At 37.4% G+C, this 21,224-nt stretch overlaps 1 protein-coding gene across 7 annotated transcripts in view; it reads left to right on the top strand.

The window, feature by feature from the left end:
• The window catches only part of UTRN (utrophin), a 540,243-nt gene that overhangs the window by 365,292 nt on the left and 153,727 nt on the right, over positions 1-21,224 (top strand). For all 7 annotated transcript variants that reach the window (XM_043888655.1, XM_043888654.1, XM_043888656.1 and 4 more), the window contains one exon: positions 15,170-15,342. In XM_043888655.1, the coding sequence (XP_043744590.1) occupies positions 15,170-15,342 (173 nt within the window). The remainder of the gene's footprint in view (positions 1-15,169; positions 15,343-21,224) is intronic.

The raw sequence follows: 21,224 nt of genomic DNA on the forward strand, positions 1-21,224 counted from the left end.
CTATTTGGGTATGGCATAAATTGTTTTTCAGTAAAGCATTTAGACTTCTCCTTTTGTTTATATTTGACCAAACCCTAAGGAATGTTTTCTTGCCTTGATGAAATTGCTAAAAAGTAAGTCATCTTTTAAAAAACTAAATAAAATACTGTTTTGAAGTGTAAAAAATTTTAAAATTAGCTTATCCTTTGAAAGTTTTTGTCAAAGCCATATATACATGTAGCTCTCTTCATTTTGGCAGTGGAATGTCATTTTTATTAAGCAGTGTAGGTTTAGATTTTATTGATTCCATTATTGACTTTTCCTGTTCTTCTCTCTGGTTCTGTAACCTTCACTTTCTCATGGAACTATGTTGTCTGCATTTGAGACATGATTTATTTAACTGGAGAATCTTAGAACAGTCAGTGTTTTTTTGATCTGTTACAAACAGATTAGTAGAATTATGTTTATTCCACTTGAAGATTCAGTGCACAATTACTTTGCACACTAGTTTGGACTGGCAAAATGTCAGTTGCTTCAGATTTCACCATCCAGTTTACTAAGTGTCTGTGGTGATATATTGCTTTCACTGGGGGCCTGTTTTTGTGTGTGCGTGTGTTTTAATAATTACAGGATTACAGAAGATAATTTATCAAAGAGGTGCTTGGTTAAAAACAGAAAGGACTATGGAGATGTAAGGAATATTACCAAGAGGTTATTTTGTGTACAGAGTTTAAACTGAGAAAATATTCTTATTTATAGATGCCAAAAACAAACACATAGTAAAATGTGCTCACAGCTCTAAAAACAATTCAGTCACATTTTACAGGTTTTACTTCTAATGTGTCACTCAGTTACATAGGGCACAGTCCTTTTGAGTAATATACTAAATATTTAGCTATTTGAAATTTATGGAGTGTCTTTGGACTTTACATAAAATAATTTGTCTTTAACCCTTTAAAAATAAAATTGTTAATGTCACTTCTGCCTCAATTAAAAACTAACTTTTAAAAAGTAACTAATTAAAAAGTAACTTTTAGTTACTTTACAGTGTTTTAGTGAAGATACAGTCACAGTCTTGTTAAAATTAGATGAGAATTAAAAATTTTTTTTTGAATGGTTCCATGTGATCCATTTTTCTCCGAAAGAGGATGTCATCATAGCTAGGTTCATCACTATCTTAGTTTTTGGTATTTTATAATTGTGAGTGCATGCATACATGCATATTAAGTTGCTTCATCATGACACACTCTTTGTGATCCTACCGACCTTACAGACTCCTCTGTCCTGTCAGGCTCCCCTCCAGGCAAGAATTCTGAGCGGGTTGCTGTACCCCAGGGATGGAAATTGGGAGTAGGGAGCTTTGTTTAAGTATTCCCTTTTCTGCCCAAGCAGAGGATGTCAGTTCTGAGAATGAGCATCAAACATTTGCAGGGAACATCAGGGCGGTGAATGGTTGGTAGAGCCTCTGACTTCTGGACACCCCACTCTTGAATTCCACGTGGGAATTCTTCTCTTCCCTTGTTGTTCGGTCACTAAGTTGTGTCTAACTCTTTGCGACCCCATGAACTGCAGCACACCAGGCTTCCCCATCCTTAACCATCTCCCAGAGTTTGGAGTTTGCTGAAATTTGTGTCCATCGAATCGGTGAAGCTATCTAACCATCTCTTCCTCTGCATCCCCCTTCTCCTTTTGCCTTCAAATCTTTCCCAGCATCAGGGTCTTTTCCAATGAGTCAGCTCTTCGCATCAGGTGGCCAAAGTGTTGGAGCTTCGGCATCAGTCTTTCCAGTGAATATTCAGGACTGATTTCCTTTAGGATGGACTGGTTTGTCTGTCTTTATCTCTTCTAGTACTCAAATGCCAGCTTTAGTCATGCTGATAAAGTTCCCTCTGCTCTTTTCTTGGGAAGGTACCCTAACCTGCAGAGTGCGGCTTCCTTTCCCTCATAAAGATTAACTTTGCATTTGGAGCTCCAACTGAATCATACCATTCTTGTCTTGGTATAAAACCCCGTTAAACATAAGGCTCTACTTCAGGGAAAGACTGTGTTCCTCCTGTCTGTTACAGAGAGTTTTTATTTAATTCACTCTTCTGATAAGTGCGTGGAACGGGGTTGGGTTGGGGGGGGGCGGGGTTCATGTTTGCGCACGTCTCTGATCACAGTCACCCAGCATCCTGGGTGGTAGCTGGACGTTTGCCCAGCTGAGAAAGATGGTTCTTTTTTTCTCTCACTCTCCCCTTTATTTGTTTTTTGTGGTGATGGTGCTGGAGGTGGTGTCCATGCTGGTGGTTCCTTTTGTCTGGTATTTATGTAGAAAGTTTATCTGTGGCTGCTGAGAGCTCTCAGCATGTGGCCCCCGAGCCCTCCCAGGTCAGGACTGCCCTGGTGAGTTTCTATGTAAGTTTCTTCACTCCGTTTTTGATGATTGGTCTCCATGCTGATGTCAGTGCTTTTTTTTTTCTTCTGGATGTACCCTGCACAGACTAATTTCATTTCTAAATTTCTGGATAATCAGTGTACTACACTTGTGTTTGAAATTGTAGTGTCTGTGTATAAATCTGAAATGGGCACTTTGAAAACACATTCCACTAGAGATCTCATAAAGCCAGCTTGCCTCTGGGGACATGTTGATTTTTATGAATAAATGATGAAAATATTTATTAAAACCTGTTAAATTTTGTATAGATCTGCATATGTAAAACACATGCTACTTCAATACTGATATGAATAAGTTGGGAATGACTTGGAAAGAAAAATTGTTTGCAAATCCAAAAAATAGTAATTACATTGTATAGTGTTCCCCTATAGCATTTGTTTTTTCTTTTTGTTTGGAATCTCTTTCTCCATATGGTTAAATGGGTGCTAGTAATTTTGATGTTTAAGTAATTCAAATAGCTTTTTAGGAGATACATATTCTAATTTCAGGGTTATTTTTCCTTTGCTGTAAGTACTGATGCAAAAAACAAACTTAGTTATGTTAAGATTAAATTCTTTCCATTTGTGATAGTGCCACTTTTAAGAGCATTACATATTTATGATGAAATTCTGCACACAATTAAAGAAGTATGTTTCATATGATCATATCTGTTATATTTTTATTGGTATACTAAATAGCTATGTAATGCAAAAACAAATTCACATTTTTGCCTTGGAATGATGTCCCTAAGAGCAGTGCAAAGAATATATCATTTGGATTCAACTTTTTCCTTGAAAGCATTTAAACTCTTAAAACTTTGTAGAAGATAGTGTTTCTTTCAGTATGAGGAATAATTTAACATCAAAATAGAGGGCACATTTAAATGTAACTGATTATTGCTCACATTTTGAGTAATTTCACTTAAGTTTTATTTCAGAAACAAGTAGATTCCCTCCATGAAAACAGTCAATGAGATTAAAAAAAAACTGTCCTTTTAAAAAGACTTTCCCATCCATTTTGCTGTTAAAATATTGTTTTAGAAATAATGTGACTGATCACACTTATTTTGTTTGATGATTTGTATGGTGCTGTGCTCCCAGTCCCTCATGTTTTCATGGGTGGGCTCTGAACTGGAATATGGGTCCTGTGATTATTCAGGATTGAGACAATTTGAGAGGTTCTAGTACTGCAGATTGGGGCGGGGAGACCTCCAGGAAGTGGGAGTGAGCTTCACTTCAAACTGTGTGTGAGGGGTGGTGGAAGGGAGGATGGTGATTAAAATAATAAACAACTGCTTGAAAGAGAAGTGGATTACCACACTCCTGTCAGATTGGCCCGGGGAGCTGCCAAAGCTGATGAGGCTGCCTGCCCTGTTGCACATTCTGCAAGGGGGACCATGAGACCTGCGGCTTAAACTTTTCTCTGGGTGCATAGAACCACTTTTTAAATAACTTAGTTCTTTTGCACTGACACAGCATCCCTTAGGCACAGCCTGACTTAGGGAAATGGATTGAAACTAGCTTGGTGGTTACCATAGCAACACAGGCTGCCGGTGTCTCTGCGAGTGCAAGCCGGTGGCCTCTTGTCCCGAGTTCGGGTGTTTCTTCAGACACGAGTGCCCTCCTTGCTGTTCGAACTCCACATAAGTCATGCTTTTTGAAAACTGGCTCCTTACCCAGGATTTTTTTTTTTTCCTTTTTCTTCCTGAAACCAGTGTGAATGGAGGAAGTTGGTAATGCTTGGCTCTTTATTTTTATTCTTTTTTTTTTCTTTCTTTCTTTTTTTGGCCTTCTCTCATGCAAGTTTCCAGGATATAACTTCTTTTTTTGCTGTGCGTAATTGAGACCAAACTCTAAGCTTGGGGCCCAGGAGAGAACAGTTGTGGGCTGCAGGTCATTAGTGAGGTGAACAGAAGGGACTCCTAAGCTTCCCAGAGAAAAAGGAGACCATGCCAGCCTCGTGGAACGCAGCTAGCAGAGAACATACCGACAGGTCTTTTCCTTGTGAACTCCGAAGTCCATGAAGTCCCGGAGCCTCAGTGAAGTGGCTAAAATGTCCCAACGCAAGCTGCTGCTGCTCATGGACCATAGCTCAAGGGCAAGGCTTGTAAAGGATTTTACAAAGGATTTTAAAGTATAGCCAGAAAAGATACGGTTTTTAGAAGTTAAATGCTGTTGTCTGAAGGAAGTTTGCCGGAAAGATGTAGGCTTCAAGGGCTACTGGACAATGATTGGTCTGAACTTCAGCTTACGGGAATTGCTGACAAAATTTGAAAAGGTATGCAGAAAGTAGACTTCATAAAGGTACTTTTTTCCCCTCTCTCTCCTTTCTTTCCTTGTCTTCTTCTTTCTACTATGCATTTCATTTGAATGGCAGATACTCTATCAATTCTGATTATTTAATATAATTTCTAAGGCATTTGATTTGATATCCTCTAAATTTTTTTTTTTTCAACTAAAGATTGAGTTAGCACTTTCCTTTGGTCTGGAGGGCTTGTCATGATGCCTGTCAGTTTTAGAATTTCACATCAGAAGAGATCCTTTGTAGTCAGGTCGGCTGGTAATTTAATTGAAAGTTATTTTGGAAAAAAAAAAAAAAAACAGTAACAACACTCTGTTTTCATGCCAGAGTCTGACTTCATCAGGCGTGGGTTTTATTTTCCATACCCCTCAGGTTTCTCTCCCTGCAGTGGCCAAGCACTGACTTTTCTAGCCTCATTTCTGAAGTTTCAGTTCTGAGAGTTGGGGGAGGATGCCTCCCAGGGATGATGGCCCATTTGATCCTAGACTTTTCCTCTTTCTTTCTGGCTGGGTCTGTCTTAAATGCGGAGTGCTTGTGTGCACCGTGGAGCTTTCATGCTTGGATCTTTATTTTTGCATTTAGTTCTTTTTTTCCATAGGAAAGTTCTTGGCACACTCTAGGATTGAGTCTAGCCTGCCAAATGCTACCTTACATTTATAGTTAAACAAAACAGAAACCCCCAGCGTGCTGCTCATGGGCTCCTGCCTTCCTCAGCTTTTGGATACCAAACACCTATCTTCTTTCAACTTCCCATGTTTAAAGGAAAGAAAAGGGGCAGAGGATCTGCTGTGCATAAATCAATTACTTATCAGTTGTTAAAGATGTACTCAGGGGCTTTCACCACGGAATACCCTATGGTTCATTGAATGTACAAACATAAGCAAGACTGTATTGAGTCACTGAAAGAATAATGGGCTTTTTCTTACAAACCCACAATTGCCGGAGAAAAAGGGCATAAAACCACGTCATTTTATGAAAAGTTTGAAAGCTTTTCCAAAACAGTTGCAGTCATTGCTTGCCTCCTGATGGTAGAAACAGCGCAGTGAAAAGAGGATGGAAGAATTCAACTTCTGCTGGTCAAATGATCCCTCCTCCTGGCTTCTCTCCTTGCACTCCAACTGTCCTAGGAAGAGTTGTTAACTCAGGATTCACTTTGACCTCTCCCTTTAATATGTTATTAAGCACCTACATTCCTGAGGATAAAGGATGGTTCCTGGTTAACTCACCCACCATTTAGAAGGGGTGGAGGAGATTAGAGAAACTTTCTTTATGGCAGCTGGTAACAGCAGGTGACAAACTTTATGACCATAAAGAAGTCTGTTGGCTTGGTTTGCATAGATTTTTCTGTTTCTTCCTAAAAAGGTATAGGGCATATGTTACATAAATAATTCATTACTTAGACCCCCTGGGAAGCAGTAATTGTGGGCGATAGCTGGACTTTTGTATTGTAATTGCTGGCCTTAGTCTCCAAAGCCTGGGTCAGATCCCCAAGGTTAGTAACCTGACTCAGCCTTTTGGCCATTTTTTTTGACGAAGTTACAAGCTCTGGTCATATTCCTTTGTTTCTTTCTTTAACTCCCAAACTTAAGTACCTGCATGTTTCTATTTTAGTAGTTAAATTGACAGTAAAAGAAGCGTGACTTAGTCCTGTCTAAGGCTTGATTTAGGGTTTTTTTTTTTTTTTTTTTGAGACAGAGCAAATTCAAAGAAACAATCTTGTTGCCATTCATCATCTGAAGTTCTCCATATATATTTATTTTTGTTTTAGATGCCTTTATAAAAATCTATGTGAAAGTTAATCTCTTTGCCATATTTCATTTTTAGGAAGTTGTCATACGTAAGTGTATTTTTCTCCAACTTAAGTCTCTCTGAAAAAAATCCTTTGTGTATTTTCACAAAAGCTATCTCATATTTTTAGCCTATGCTACATTGATCCCTTGCCAGGAAAACTATATTATGGAAAGGTACCACTACCTCACAGCTCTCAAATACAGCTATTTTCCCCCCAGCTCTGGAAGGAAAAATGTCATTTCTAGGGAAAGGCTAAGGCTTACTGCTCTAAAGCAAAAGGCACATGATACCTTTGGAAACTGAGTAACAGTCTTCCCTTAGTCCCTTTATTCTTAGTTTCTAGTCTTATCTTTTCCTTAGTCTTAGTGATCTGCTTCTAGAGAGAATACTAATATTGGTGATTTAACACTTTTCTTTTCTTATCAGGAACTGTAATCAGTTCAGTTCAGTCCCTCAGTCATGTCTGACTCTTTGGGACACCATGGACTGCAGCATGCCAGGCTTCCCTGTCCATCACCAACTCCTGGAGCTTGCTCAAACTTATGTCCATTAAGTTGGTGTTGGACCATCCAACCATATCCTCCTCTGTCGTCTCCTTCTCCTCTTGCCTTCAATCTTTCCCAGCATTCGGGTCTTTTCCAATGAATCAGTTCTTCACATCAGGTGGCCAAGGTGTTGGAACTTCAGCTTTAGCATCAGTCCTTCCAGTGAATATTCCAGGACTGATTTCCTTGAGGATTGACTAATTTGATCTCCTTTTGGTCCAAGGGACACTCAAGAGTCTTCTCCAACACCACAGTTCAAAAGCATCAATTCTTTGGCGCTCAGCTTTCTTTATGGTCCAACTCTCACACCCACACATGACCACTGGAAAAACCATAACTTTGACTAGAAGGACCTTTGTCGGCAAAGTAATGTCTTTGCTTTTTAATATGCTGTCTAAGTTGATCATAGCTTTTCTTCCAAGGAATAAGCGTCTTTTAATTTCATGGCTGCAGTCACCATCTGCAGTGATTTTGGAGCCCCAAAAAATAAAGTCTGACACTGTTTTTTGTTGTTTCCCCGTCTGTTTGCCATGAAGTGATAGGACTGGATGCCATGATCTTAGTTTTTTGAATGCTGAATTTTAAGCCAACTTTTTCACTTTTCTCTTTCACTTTCATTAAGAGACTCTAATCTAGTTCCTGTTCGCTTTCTGCCATAAGGGTGGTGTCATCTGCATATCTGAGGTTATTGGTATTTTCCCTACAATCTGGATTCCAGTTTGTGCTTCATCCAGCCTGTGCTTCAACTATTAACTGTAATAGTTACGGCTTATGCTTGAGTTCTCAGAGCAAAAAGGTATTTTGCTGGAGTCCTGAAGCCATTTCAGGCTTTAAGAAAGCTAGAGTCCAAGCTTGCAATAGTCGTGGGTTTCCTGAAAAGTTGCAGATTGGTCAGATAAGTGAAATTTCCAGGTGATAGCCGATCTTCAGCATAACTTCAGGATAGCAGTTTATAAATTGAAAGGGGATATCTAGTTTATGTTTTTGAATTTTAGAGAAATCGAGTGGTTTGTGACTTACATTGGGTATCTGTTCACACATAGATGTTTGGCATGTGGTTGGGATCTGTAGTTTGGTTAGCTAGTCCCAAAGTGTGTGATGCCAGAATTGTGGTTTCCCACCATAAGCGGGATGGGCAGATTGTACCTGGTCCCCAGGGTTCCTGGGGACCCAGGTTGCAGGAAGTGTTCTGTAGTATTTCCTCATGGTGACAGCTCACCAGGGATCAGGAAACCCCAGCTGAAGGGAACCACATGTTCTCCAGAGTAGTCTTAAAGAGGAGATCGAAACAGAAACTTCTCATCAGGGGAGGATGACCTTATGGCAAGAAGTACCAGTCAGCAAGCAGGTCCTAATCACTCAACCAGGTGATGAGGGGTGAGCATTTGTACCAGGGTGTAAACAAAGAGTTCACACTCACAGTTGACTTGGCACAGTAAGCTGATCCGCTAAAGGACATTTCTGAAGTCTAGCCTGTGAGTTGTTTTATTGCCACTTTGATTTTAATGAATTAATTTTCTCCTTGAAATTACTTCATAAAGAAAGTATGTGACGGACTTAGTGGCTGTTAATATTGTCATACTTGAGCCACCTATATTATGCACTGTGTGTTCCATTTCTTTATATAGTAGTCACAGAGGACAGAATAATGGACAATTTTAGCTTAGTGGCGTTTTGAGTGACTGTTGCCTTTAATTTATGCAGTTCTGCTACTCAATGATTAACAATAATAGTAGTTCTCTAAGGATGTGTGTGTGTGTGTTTCTGTAAGTCCACCCTCTTGGTGAATCCTTTGGGAATGATGTTTCTTATAATGACAACACAGACAGAAAGCATTCAGTGCTAAATTTCCTTTATGATTTTGATATCCTTTAGGATGATCACTATTTAAAAATATAATTTGAAGCTATACTTTGCTGCTCCATTTGTAGTATCTAGTTACAAAAATTTTTTCTAGAAAGACACAGTATCCAATTTCAAGATCTACTCTTTCTTTAATGTATATTTAGTAAATATTTGAGAAGTGAACACTATATACCAGATACTGGGATGAGTTCAAAGATGGGATGGATAACAGGGAAGACCTCCCTTCTTTGAGCTTGTAGCCTAGTAGGAGAAAATAGACCTTAAACAAAGGTGTATTATGTAAGTCTGTAATTGAGCAAAAGGAGGAAGCTGTAAGTAAGTGTAAGAGGTAGACATAATCTAATCTGAGTGCAGTGAAGTTTCTTCTGGAGAAATGACATTTAAGCTGGGACTTAAGATGACTTTAAAATTAAGGAAGGAACTGAGGTTGTGTGCTGATATGCGGATGGTGAGGGTTGTGTTGGGGAAGAAATTGAGAGCTTTCTGAGCAATAGAACTGCTTTTCACAGATCAGGAGTTGAAAAGTTGGGTGCCCCAGGACTGTAGTTTAAAATATTTAAAATACAAAAGCCTTTGAGTTTTCAAACTTGTTCGATTTTATTTATACAGTCTGATTTTGGGAATTATGGTAGTTTGATTACATAAAAACATTGGTTGATAACTATTCTTAAACTCATGTTCCTGTGCAGATCAAGCCTGCTTGTAGAAAGTGCACCTCAGAAGGAAAGCCACTATGTGTTAACTCACTAGGATGTTAGTATGTTTTAGTAGCAGTTGGTTTAGAGTCAAGGATTTTGAACACCTTTTTTTGTTGTTGTGAAAGATATCTTTCTTGATAGCAGTGTTTGCTCTGTTGGAATTTAAAATGTAGTTTGTTTATTGATTCTCTATCATTTCAAGTTGGCTTCTTCAAATTGTCTTGCAAGTGCAGTTAATTGTAAATTTGTTCCACTTGGTAATTTAACTTTTTTCCTACTTTATTGTCTAACATGTATTTATAATCACAGATAATGGGAAAAAAACATTACTGGCATTGATTTTTTACTTTTTAAATGCTCCTATATACCAGGGGATACCACTTTCTTTTGTGTGTCAAAATGTGCTTCCATAATTATCAGTAGAGTGGTTAAAACTTATGAAATTAGCTATTGAAAGAAAAGATAATTTATAAATAATTAATTGAATGCTTTGTTGACATCAACAAATTAATTGTAATAATTAACTGACTAACTGCAATTGCTCACCATTCCAGAAGTCTCACAAACTGTCTCAAAGCATATTTACATAGCACATAATGACCTTTGAGGATATTGTTTGGTTGTGTATTTTTTAGGTAACACCTGCCTAATTTTAAAGATACTCATGATCCCTCATTTTCAAAACGTGAAATTTTGGTAGTGATACTACTGGGCTCTCGACAATCCATCCTAAATGGTCTCTGATTTCTGGTCTTACTTTTGAAAGGAACAGTAGATTTCTTTTTCACTAATGCTTAACTTTGTTGATTTAGCCTGAGCCTTGGGATGTAGTTGGGAAGTTTTTGCTAACCTCACTTCTTTGCCTTCAGGAAAGGGGTCAGAACTCCTTCAGAGAAAACATTGCAATGGCCATGTAGGGTTAGGTAAATATGCCGTGCAAGAATAAACCAAAATTATGTCAACAAAGGGGATGAATCTATCCTAACACCATCTTAGTTGTTGAAGACTTCCTAGTGGTACTGTTCTGAATTTCTTTTTCTTATCAGAGAGCTAAAACAGTTCTGTTTACTGTAGTCTAAGGAAACATTTTTTCTTATATAGTTACAGCCACTATTTGATCCTTATGAAGAAATAAAATGTATGTGATTTACAGTATAAAGTGTTTGCATATAATATCTCTAGGGGTTATATCATTAGAGAAATGTTCAGTTAGTGTAAAGCTGGTATTAAAATATCAACTATTGAGTAAGAAAATAAATAAATGCTTTTTCTTTATTTGTGTTGTTTATTTTGACCTGGGTAATGGGTGTTGTGTACAAAAAGAGTAATTGTTCATCCAGTGAACCTCTGTGAATTCTTGTAACTGTTTTCTGCAAAGTTCTTCTGTAAGTGTGCATCTAAGGCTTTTGATGGTATTTTTCTTAGAGTGTGTGTGTGTGTTCAATCACTTGATTGTGTCCAACTCTGCGACCCCATGGGCTGTAGCCCACCCGGCTCCTCTGCCCATGGAATTTTGCAGGCAAGAATACTGGAGTGGGTTGCCATTTCCTCCTCCAGGGGATCCTCCCAACCCAGAGAGCGAACCTGCATTTCTTGCATTGGCAGGAGGATTTACCACTGTGCCGCTATTTTACTTAGAGAGTAATATGTAATCCCTTTATTCTAACCCTTTGCTTTCTGTAACCTTCTGCATGATGCTTATGTTATTTGAAGGTTCATTGCAAGCCTTTCACATGAATTCCTGAAGTATTCTGTTTTCAAATCTTAGTTTAACTGCTTGAATATGTTGCTAAGGCCCCTCTGTGCACATGACTGGCTTAGGTTAAATGCTTGGAGGAGCATTGCTTTGTGCTTCGAGAGGGATTACATTCCCATAACTAATTATCAATAAGCATTTCGAGCTTTAATGTTTCTTTAATGGTCAGAGGCTTTCAGGTGACAGAGGTGAACATTAGTAGGGCAAGCTGGCCGCTATGCAGTGAGACTCAACCCTCTGTCATAGAACTTTAATTTATTTTGGCATTTGATGTTACATCAAGGTCATGATCTGACAGCCTCCCATGCTGGCATCTTGATTTTAAAAACCAGTGCATCGTTACACAGGGATATATGAAGGAGCATGATTCATTAACCATGTGTAATTCTCAATTTCCAGTGAGAAGCTGAGGCAAGGCTTTGCAATGCAAGCTTGTAAGTAATTTTAGACTCTCCATGTTATATTTTTGAAATGAAGAGATTAACCAAAATGATTGCTATATTTTCTTCTAATTATTTGTCTGAGTTTTCTTGGCATTGCAGTGGTTAATATGCTAGTCAATCAGATGAACTTATACAAACATTCATTTATGCGTTTTACAACCATCTATTTATACCTATCTGTCTATCTACATCTGTTTTTCTGTGTAACAGAAACTGTGTAGGATATAGAAGGAATATTATGATGATTATCTGTTTTTAGGAGCTCTTAATACATTTGACCAAATAAATATGCCACCGACTGTTAAATTAAAAAAATAATGTATGCTGGTTTCTTCTTCTTTGATCATTTTCTGGTTGTTGGATTTTCTTCCTCAGTTTTGATGAGGCTCATGTGTGGAAGGGTTTTCCACATATTGAAACTTACGTTCCAACATGAGTATATGATCACTGCTGGTGCCGTTAATCACAACTTTATAGAAATGCTTATAATCATTGACTGGGCCAGTGACATAGTTCTGTTTTACTCCATTTGTAATTGTGGCCAGATTGGAAAACCCATCACTTGATCTGATGTGAGGAGCCAAATTTGCTTCATGCTGTTGGTATCCAAATTTCCTCATGTTGTGGAATGCTCTTGTGAAACACAACTGTTTATGAATCTTATGTCTATGCCTTTCTATGTCTCTTTAATATGAAAAGAAGCAAATAGGCTGCTTCAGGAAACTGTGTTTTGAAATTGCCTTGTGATTTTTGGTGTGGTCCACTGATAATGATATTTAGGAACCTGCACAGGAAATTTGAGGCCAGTTTCTCCTTCGCAACGCAGAGCTTATTTACTCTGTCACTGAGCTTCTTGAGAAAAATGGCTGTCATACATATTTACAGCCTAAGTTTTAAAACTTGGCTTTTAATGTATCTCTTTGGATGTCTTCAAATGCACTTCAGGATACAAAAACAGAACATTTCTATTCTAAAGGATAGGACTGTGTTGTTCAGGAGATGTCATGAAAGACTCTTCCAGCAGAACTTTACTTTTCTTTCTCTTTTTACTGAGAATTTCTATTTGAAACATCCCAAGCTAAGACTATAACCAGATTTCCATTTGCATGCATAATGTTGCCCAACCTGAAAACCTTGAATCAGTGTCTGGCTGTGTTGCACTGCTTCCCCATCAGTGTCTGCTCTGTACTGTCTGGGATGGAGATGCTAGTAGAGTGAAGAGTCAACAGTCTTAGCGTTTTTGTTTAGTGCTTAATGCTAATTCTGGGTGTACTCAGATTACACTTTGCAGGGAGACCTGGCTTGGCTTTGTCATTAGATAACCCAGAGACCAATGGGTTTGCAAATTTGGAGCATAAATTTTGCAGAAGCTATCCATCAAGCTTTGTGTCCACCTCTTCCACCTCTCAAATATGACTCCATTAATGTCATGCTAGATATCTCAGATTTTCTCAGAAGTTGTAATACGACAGTTCTATCCCTTAGCCTCATGTAAGTGTTATCTTTTTACCATGCTGATTGGAGTAATGAGGCACAAAAGGGCTTTCCATGTGTCCTAGGTCTGTAGATGCTTGAAAAACAATTACTGTGATGCTGGCCACTAAGCCTTGGTTCTTCTTTGGGTGGTGGGAGGGACTGTTTCCCTCTCTTGCTTTTTTTTTTCCTTTTGGCTGTGCCTTGTGCTTTGTGGGATCTTAGTTCCCTGAAGAGGAATTGACCCTGGGCTTTCTGTAGTGGAAGTGCTGAGGCCTAACCACTGGACAGCGGGGAAGTCCTCTAAGCCTTGATTCATAATGGAATACCTGAATCGCTTATCAGGAGTGAGTTCTCAACTAGTAACAGGTTTCTGAGTATTGGAAAAAATTCTGTTTAATTTTTTACCATGCTCATTTAGAATTGGAGAAACTTAAGAATGAGGTTTATAAGGGAAATTAAAGATGAGACATATAACAAAACTATAATGTTTAAGAGTTTGCTCTCCTTTTACTAATTCTCATTCATTACCAGAAATACAATTTTTATTTCTGCAGTACATTGCCTTAATATTCATTACTAATTAATGCCTTGGAGACTTACCCCACAAATTCAGGGCCCCTCTGGTGTCTGCTTTTCCATTTGTAAGTTCATGCTTGGTAGTTGCATGGTAATGACTATCACACTAGAGTTAGCCACATGTCCCATTTATTTTGAAGGAAAGGTAATTGCCAAATTAATACAAAAAATTGTGTTGACAACTTTGTAACAGGGGAATACTAAAAAATTCATAAGACTGGATGTATTTTAAAGTTTAAATTTGTTATATTTATTTAATTACAGAAAGAAATCCTGTTTTTTATAGAAACTTGGAAGCTCAGAGAAATGTAAAGAAGAAAACTAAAATCACCTTTAATCCTCTTATACAGAGATTACACTATTCTGATTTATTTCTTACAGTTTTCTAAAGTATGTGTGTTCAATGATTTACAAATACATATGTTAATTTAAACACCTACTTTAAAAATTAAATTGACATCACAGTATCCTCCATTTAAAAACCCAGTAGTATGTCAGCATTAATGTATTATGATGGTTTTTACTTTTTTACTTTAAAAACAATCAATGTGATTAATGTGTTTATACATAAATTTTCTTAGGATAGGTAATTTGAACAGCTTTAAGACTTTTGGTACAAATTGCCAAAATGCTTTCTCAAAGTCTGAACCAATTTGTATTATTAATTTATAGTAATTCTTATTTTACTTAAACTATACTCAAATTTACTTCATAAAAGTGAACCAAATATTTTCCTTTTTAATAGGAGAAATACTATTTTGTCATTGTTTTTTATTTCTTAATAGGATAAACACTTTTGTGAAATGCTTTTGTAAATTTAGAAATGAATTTTATTGGATTGGAAGAATGAACTATTAGTAACTTTGTCTAAATGTAACAAAAACTTTCAAATATGTAATATCATAGTGACCTCTGTAAAACTTCATATTTTGAGGGAAGTTTTGTTTGTGTGGAAAGGGGAGAAAGAATTTGTTTGGGTATTAAGCAAAGTTGAGTGATTTGGCAATCACAATTGTACAAGATTTCAAAAATTTCTCATTGAATTTGAACATCTAACTAGTTGGTACTTGAAATGTAGATTTTAATACATTGTATTTTTAAGAATGGGGAAATCAGTGCTGTAAAGATTTAAAGATTATTATTTTCAATGTATAAATTGTGAAAACACCTCAATTTGTTATCATATAAGGTAAAATTAGCTATTTTGCTTTTAAAAAGTTCATCTGTGGAATATAAAAGAATACAGTTCTGTACAGCAATCCCAAGTAGTGTTGACACTAATATCTAATATTTGTATTATCTCTTTGCCTTTTTTTGTTCAGGACATCCAGGCAGAAATTGATGCCCACAATGACATATTTAAAAGCATTGATGGAAACAGGCAGAAGATGGTAAAAGCTTTGGGAAATTCCGAAGAGGCAACTATGCTTCAGCATCGACTGGACGACATGAACCAAAGGTGGAATGACTTAAAAGCAAAATCTGCCAGCATCAGGTCAGTGATGTCAGTGTCAAAAATAACAAGGGGGCAGGATTTTCATGATTTTTGCATATCAGGAAGAGAACAAGAGGCCTTACCACTGTCCAATGCCTTTGTCGGCTGTTCCTATTTATAAATTTGCATATCACGTTTTAAACTTAGTAATGCTAATGATGTTACCAGTACCTGGTAATTGTTGACAGTTCACCTTGACCAAGTACTGTCTTTACAAATATTGATTGATTTAGTATTCAAAAAGTCCTTGTAAAGTGAATAGTAAAATCCTTTCTTACATGAGGTATCTGAGGCTTACTAAATATAAAGTACTTGACAAGTTTTTGAGCTAACTAGTTTCATACCAGGATTTGAATCTAGATCTTTTTGACTTTTGGCAATGAATGTGTTTTCGTTCTTTGTGCTATTTGTATGTCCAATTTGAAGGTATACTTTTAGAAATTACATGTCACTTATGGATACTAAAATGTAAAATTGATGACATGTCTCCATTTGGAGAAAGAGGAGATCTGGGTTCGATCCCTGGGTTGGGAATATCCCCTGGAGAAGGGAAAGGCTACCCACTCCAGTATTCTGGCCTGGAGAATTCCATGGACTATATAGTCCGTGAGGTCGCATAGAGTCGGACATGACTGAGTGACTTTCACTTTCACTTTCAAAATTAAATAAGGATGAATTTGACAACCAGAATGTTGACTAAGAAAGGACCTTGAAAAATGACCTTTGTGGCAACTATTAATATTATTGGGAGTTAAGAACATTTAAAAATTATGTTTGCTGAATGGTGGATAATACCTAACTAGATATGAGTTCAGTGGAAAGTGACAGAATATGTTATTGAGCAAAGGTACAAAAGATGAATGTTGGTATAAAGACCTGGATGTTGCACCTGGATTGGTTTCTTAAATTTTAAAGTTCAGAAACAGTATGATGTCTTGAAAAACGTACAACCTTCAGCCAAATGATCTTGAATTTGACTTTACTATTTACTTACTGATCTTGAGCAAGTCACTTAGTCTCTCTGAGCCTTGGTTTTCTCATTTAAATATCAAAATATAAATATTTAGCCCACATGATTACTGTGAGGATTGAATGTGGTAATCTCATAGTTCCTTAATCTATATTAAGTCTTTGTAGCATCTGGTTTTATTTTTTCTTACATAAAGGGGCTCAGGGAATCTGCTTCAACTGGTTTCTGCATTTCATAGACTACTTCATGGAGAGCAGAAATCTTTCAGTGGCTATTTATCATGAATGAATTTTTTTTTTTAATTAAAATTTTCTTTCTGAAAAAAAAAAAAAAATTCTTTCTGAGAAAGAGAAATCCTGAAAGGTTTTTTATTCTTCAAGACTCATGAAGGGAGATTTGCACCTCTTTTTACGCTTAAAGAAGGAGGTAATGTAGTATGATTGTGGAAGCGTCTGTATAAAGATCCTATTGGACTTTATCCACCCACTGCTCTTTTCCAGTAAGAGAGAAAAATTAGGGAGTGTTATACACTGAGAGAGTATGCTTATGCTTGCTTAAAATTGAATTTTCGACTAGTCAGATCCCATTGGTTTTTCCTTTTCTGTTCTCCATAAATATAAAAAAATAAAAAGATTTAAAGTGTTAACACAGTGAAAAACGTTCACTGAGGTTCTAGAAAAACCAACAAGTCTAACAAGCTGAAAGCCACAGGGATGGCCCTGATGAAGATTGTGCATGTGGTGCTGAAATTTTGAGAGTTTGGAGGATGAGTTCTTCAGAAAGGAGAATTTAATGAAGACAAAAAACCTTCTTTTGGACTCCTCATGGCCTTTATTGACTAAGCCTGTCAAGTCACATTTTTTTTTCCTAACCTGGAAAGGAAGAATTCATAAATTATTGTTGGAATATTACCTAATAAATGATGTTATTTTTAGAAGATGGGAGAATAAGCTTTTGTCAGTGGACTTCTGCATCAAGACAAATCATACATTGCAGTAAAATGTGTTATTAATGTGATAATGAGTTAAAATAATTTTCAGCCTCATTACCCATCTCTGGAGATTCAAGCATTTAATGAGAACTTCTAAGTTTGAGGCATTGCTAATCATAATTAAGTTATGGCCCCTACTCATAGAGGTTTCACCGTTCTGTTTAGGATAAGATGGGTCCAAAGGAGGAGGTGGTTACTTTCCCTTCAGATGATTATCAGAGGCTTCAAAAAAGAGGTGATGGCTAAGCTGAGCCTTGAAAGATGTATAGCTTTCCCCAGATGGACTGGTTGAGGACTAGAGAAAGAATTCTAAATAGGAGGCTGGAAATAACACTGTGTTTTCACCGAACAGTTAAGAAGTTCAATGTGAGTGAGAACAGCATTTGCTGATGATGCAGAGAGGAAAGATTGTGAGTAGAGAGAAGGGTGAAGGGCGAGGTAAGAGAGAATCTTGGGACACCTGTATATAGTGTGCTGCATTATAAAATTTGAAAAATAAGCTTTGGAAAGATCCCTCGCACACAACTATGGAGGATGCATTATTAGGCAAGCAAAGTTCTAAAGACAAGGAGAGCTGCTAAGAGACCTTGTCAGACAAATACAAGAGTGGAATTGCTGGATCGTATGGTAGTTCTATTTTTAATTTTTTGAAGTATTGATATACTGTTCCCCTAGTGGCTGTACCTATTTACATTCCCACAATAGTGGATAAGGATTCCTTCTTCTCCATGTCCTCACCAGCACTTGTTATTTAGTTGTTTTTGACTATGGCCATTCAGACAGGTGTGAAGTGAGATATCATTGTGGTTTTCATTTGCATTTTCCTGATGATTAGTGATGTGGGATATATTTCATGTGCTTGTTGGACATCTGTAAGTCTTCTTTAGAAAAAAATGCCTATTCAGCTTCTCTTCCCATTTTAAAATTGGACTGTTTTTATACTGAATTATATGGGTTCTTTATCTATTTTGGATATTAACCCTTTATGGGACATATTAGCAAATATCTTCTCCCATTTTGTTGATGGATTCCTTCTCTGTGCAAAAGCTTTTTTAATTTAATGAGATCCCAGTCATTCAATTTTGCTTTTGTTGCCTTTGCCTAAAAAGACAAATCACCCACAAAAAATATTGCTAAGACCAACAAAGAATATACTGCATAGATGTTTTCTTCTAGAAGTTTTATGGTTTCAGGTCTTACCTTTAAATCTTTAATCCATTTTGAGTTTGCTTTTAGATGCTATGTGAGAAAGTGGTCTAGTTTCATTTTTCCTGGGTAGTGTCCAGTTTTCCCAACACTACTTATTGAAGAGACTGTCTTTTCCCCACTGTATAGTCTCGCCTTTTGTTATAGATTAATTGACCTTTTGTGCACGGGCTTATTTCTGGCTATTATGTCCCACTGAAATACGTTTCTGTTTTTGTGACAGTGCCATACTATTTTGATTACAGTCACTTTAGATATAGAGCCAAAGAAAGTGAAAACACCACTTCAAAAAGATACATGCACTCCAGTGTTCATAGGAGCATTTTTTTACAATAGCCATGATATAGGAAACAGCCTACATGTTCATCAACTGTTAAATGCATAAAGAAGATTATATATATGTGTATGTATACACATATAAAATAATATTTTTATAAATATTCATATAATTGTGTATGTGTGCATGTGCTCAGTTGCTCAGTTGCTTCTGACTCTTTGCAGCCCTGTAAAGAGTAGCTAAAGGACTGTAGCCCATCAGGCTCCTCTATCTATGGAATTTTCCAGGCAAGAATACTAGCATGGGATGTCATGTCATTTCCTACTCCAGGGGATCTTCCTGACCCAAGATCAAACCCACGTCTCTTGCTTCTCCTTCATTGTCAGGCAGATTGACCAGTAGCGCCATCTGGGAAGGTCCATCTGTGTTGTCACAAGTGGTAAAATTTCATTCTTTTTTAGGGCTGAGTAATATTCCACTGTGTGTGTGTGTGTGTGTGTGTGTGTGTGTGTACACACGCATGCTAAATCGCTTCAATCATGTCTGACTCTTTGCAACCCTATGGACTGTAGCCCACCAAGCTCCTCTGTCCATGGGGATTCTCCAGACAAGAACATTGGAGGGAGTTATCACATCTCCTCCAGGGGATCTTCCCAACCCAGGGATTGAACCCATGTCTCCTGTGGCTCCTGCATTGCAGGTGGATTCTTTACCACTGATCCACTATACACACACATATTGTGGAATATACATGTATATGACCTGACATATATAACATATATATATATATAAATATATAGCTTCCCTCATAGCTCAGTCGGTAAAGAATCTGTCTGCCATGCAGGAGACCCTGGTTTGATCCCTGGATTGGGAAGAGCCCCTGGAGAAGGAAATGGCAACCTACTCCAGTATGGTTGCCTGGAGAATCCCATGGACAGAGGAGCCTGGCAGGCTATAGTCTGTGGGGTTGCAAGAGTCAGACATGACTTAGCAACTAAACCATCACCACGATATATATATATATGACCAGAAAAGTATTTGGTTCACTTCAGTCGCTCAGTCATGTCCAACTCTTTGCGACCCAATGAATCGCAGCATGCCAGGCCTCCCTGTCCATCACCAACTCCCGGAGTTTACTCAAACTCATGTCCATCGAGTCGGTGATGTCATCCTTACGTAAATAAGACAAAGACATATACTGACAAATATTGTATGTTTTCACTTACATGTGGAATCTAAAAAATTAAACAATTGGATAAATATAACAAAATAGAAACAGACTCACTACTGAGAACAAACTGGTGATTATCAGAGGGAAGTTGGGGATAAAGAGAATTATGATATTAAAGACAGTAAAGAGAATTAAGGTATACAATAGATAAGTTTCAAGGATATAATGTACAAAGCAGGAAATATAGTCAGTATTTTATCATGACTATGGCATGTAATCAATAAAAATATTGAATCATTATGTTGTACATCTGACACTAATGTTACATGTCAATTATATCTCAATTAAAAAAAGATAGAATGGTTCATTATTCTTAGTAATGGGCCCTCATATAGGAAGCGCACCTCAGAGAGAAGTATAGGATGCTTTAATACTCTGGAGCTAGACCACCTAAATTTAAACACTGGTTTTGTCTTTGGCAGCTGTGACACTGTGGAGGAGGTTAGTAACCCAATATGTATTTCCTCATGTGCAAAATAAGGATATGAAGAATAACTTCATTATAGAGTCATCATGAATAATTGATTTAATTAGCCTTTATAAAGTGCCTAAAACACATGGTAAGCACTGAATAATTGTTAACTATTCCCTGGGTGGCTCAGATAGTAAAGACTCTGCCTGCAATTCAGGAGACCCGGGTTTGAGCTCTGGGTCTGGAAGATCCCCTGGAGAAGGGAATGACTACTCACTCCAGTGTTCTTGCCTGGAAAGTCCCATGATAAGAGGAGCCTGGCGGGCTACAGTCTATGGGGTCATAATGAGTTGGACATGACTGAGTGATTAACACTTTCATTTACTTTTTTTCATTATTATTTTTCTCATTGATTACCATTATGTTTGGAACTAATTAATTCAAACGACATAGAAATTCTCCCTACCTCATCTTTTTTCTCGGTCACTAATACTAGGAATTTCTGAGAACTAACATCCTTCTCTCCTGGCTGCATTCAGAAGAAAAAGTAAACAAAAGTAAGAACAAGTGAGAACAGCAGTGTCATGTTAATTACTGACAGAAGCCAGGCTATATAAGAGGTGGCTTAGAGTGGGAGCTAAGTGAAACTGGTAACTGGGCTCCAGAAGCAGGCAGAATCACCAGCAGTTACTGGAGAGTATGGTCTCCCATGTGGGAAACCCTCCATGGAAGGATAGAAAAGAACTCAGTCTCTGCAGGTTTGTTCTCAAAAGGGAAGATTGGGCTGACCTAAGT

The sequence above is a fragment of the Cervus elaphus genome, chromosome 26 (genome assembly GCF_910594005.1).
Source record: "Cervus elaphus chromosome 26, mCerEla1.1, whole genome shotgun sequence".
Classification (NCBI taxonomy): Eukaryota; Metazoa; Chordata; class Mammalia; order Artiodactyla; family Cervidae; genus Cervus; species Cervus elaphus.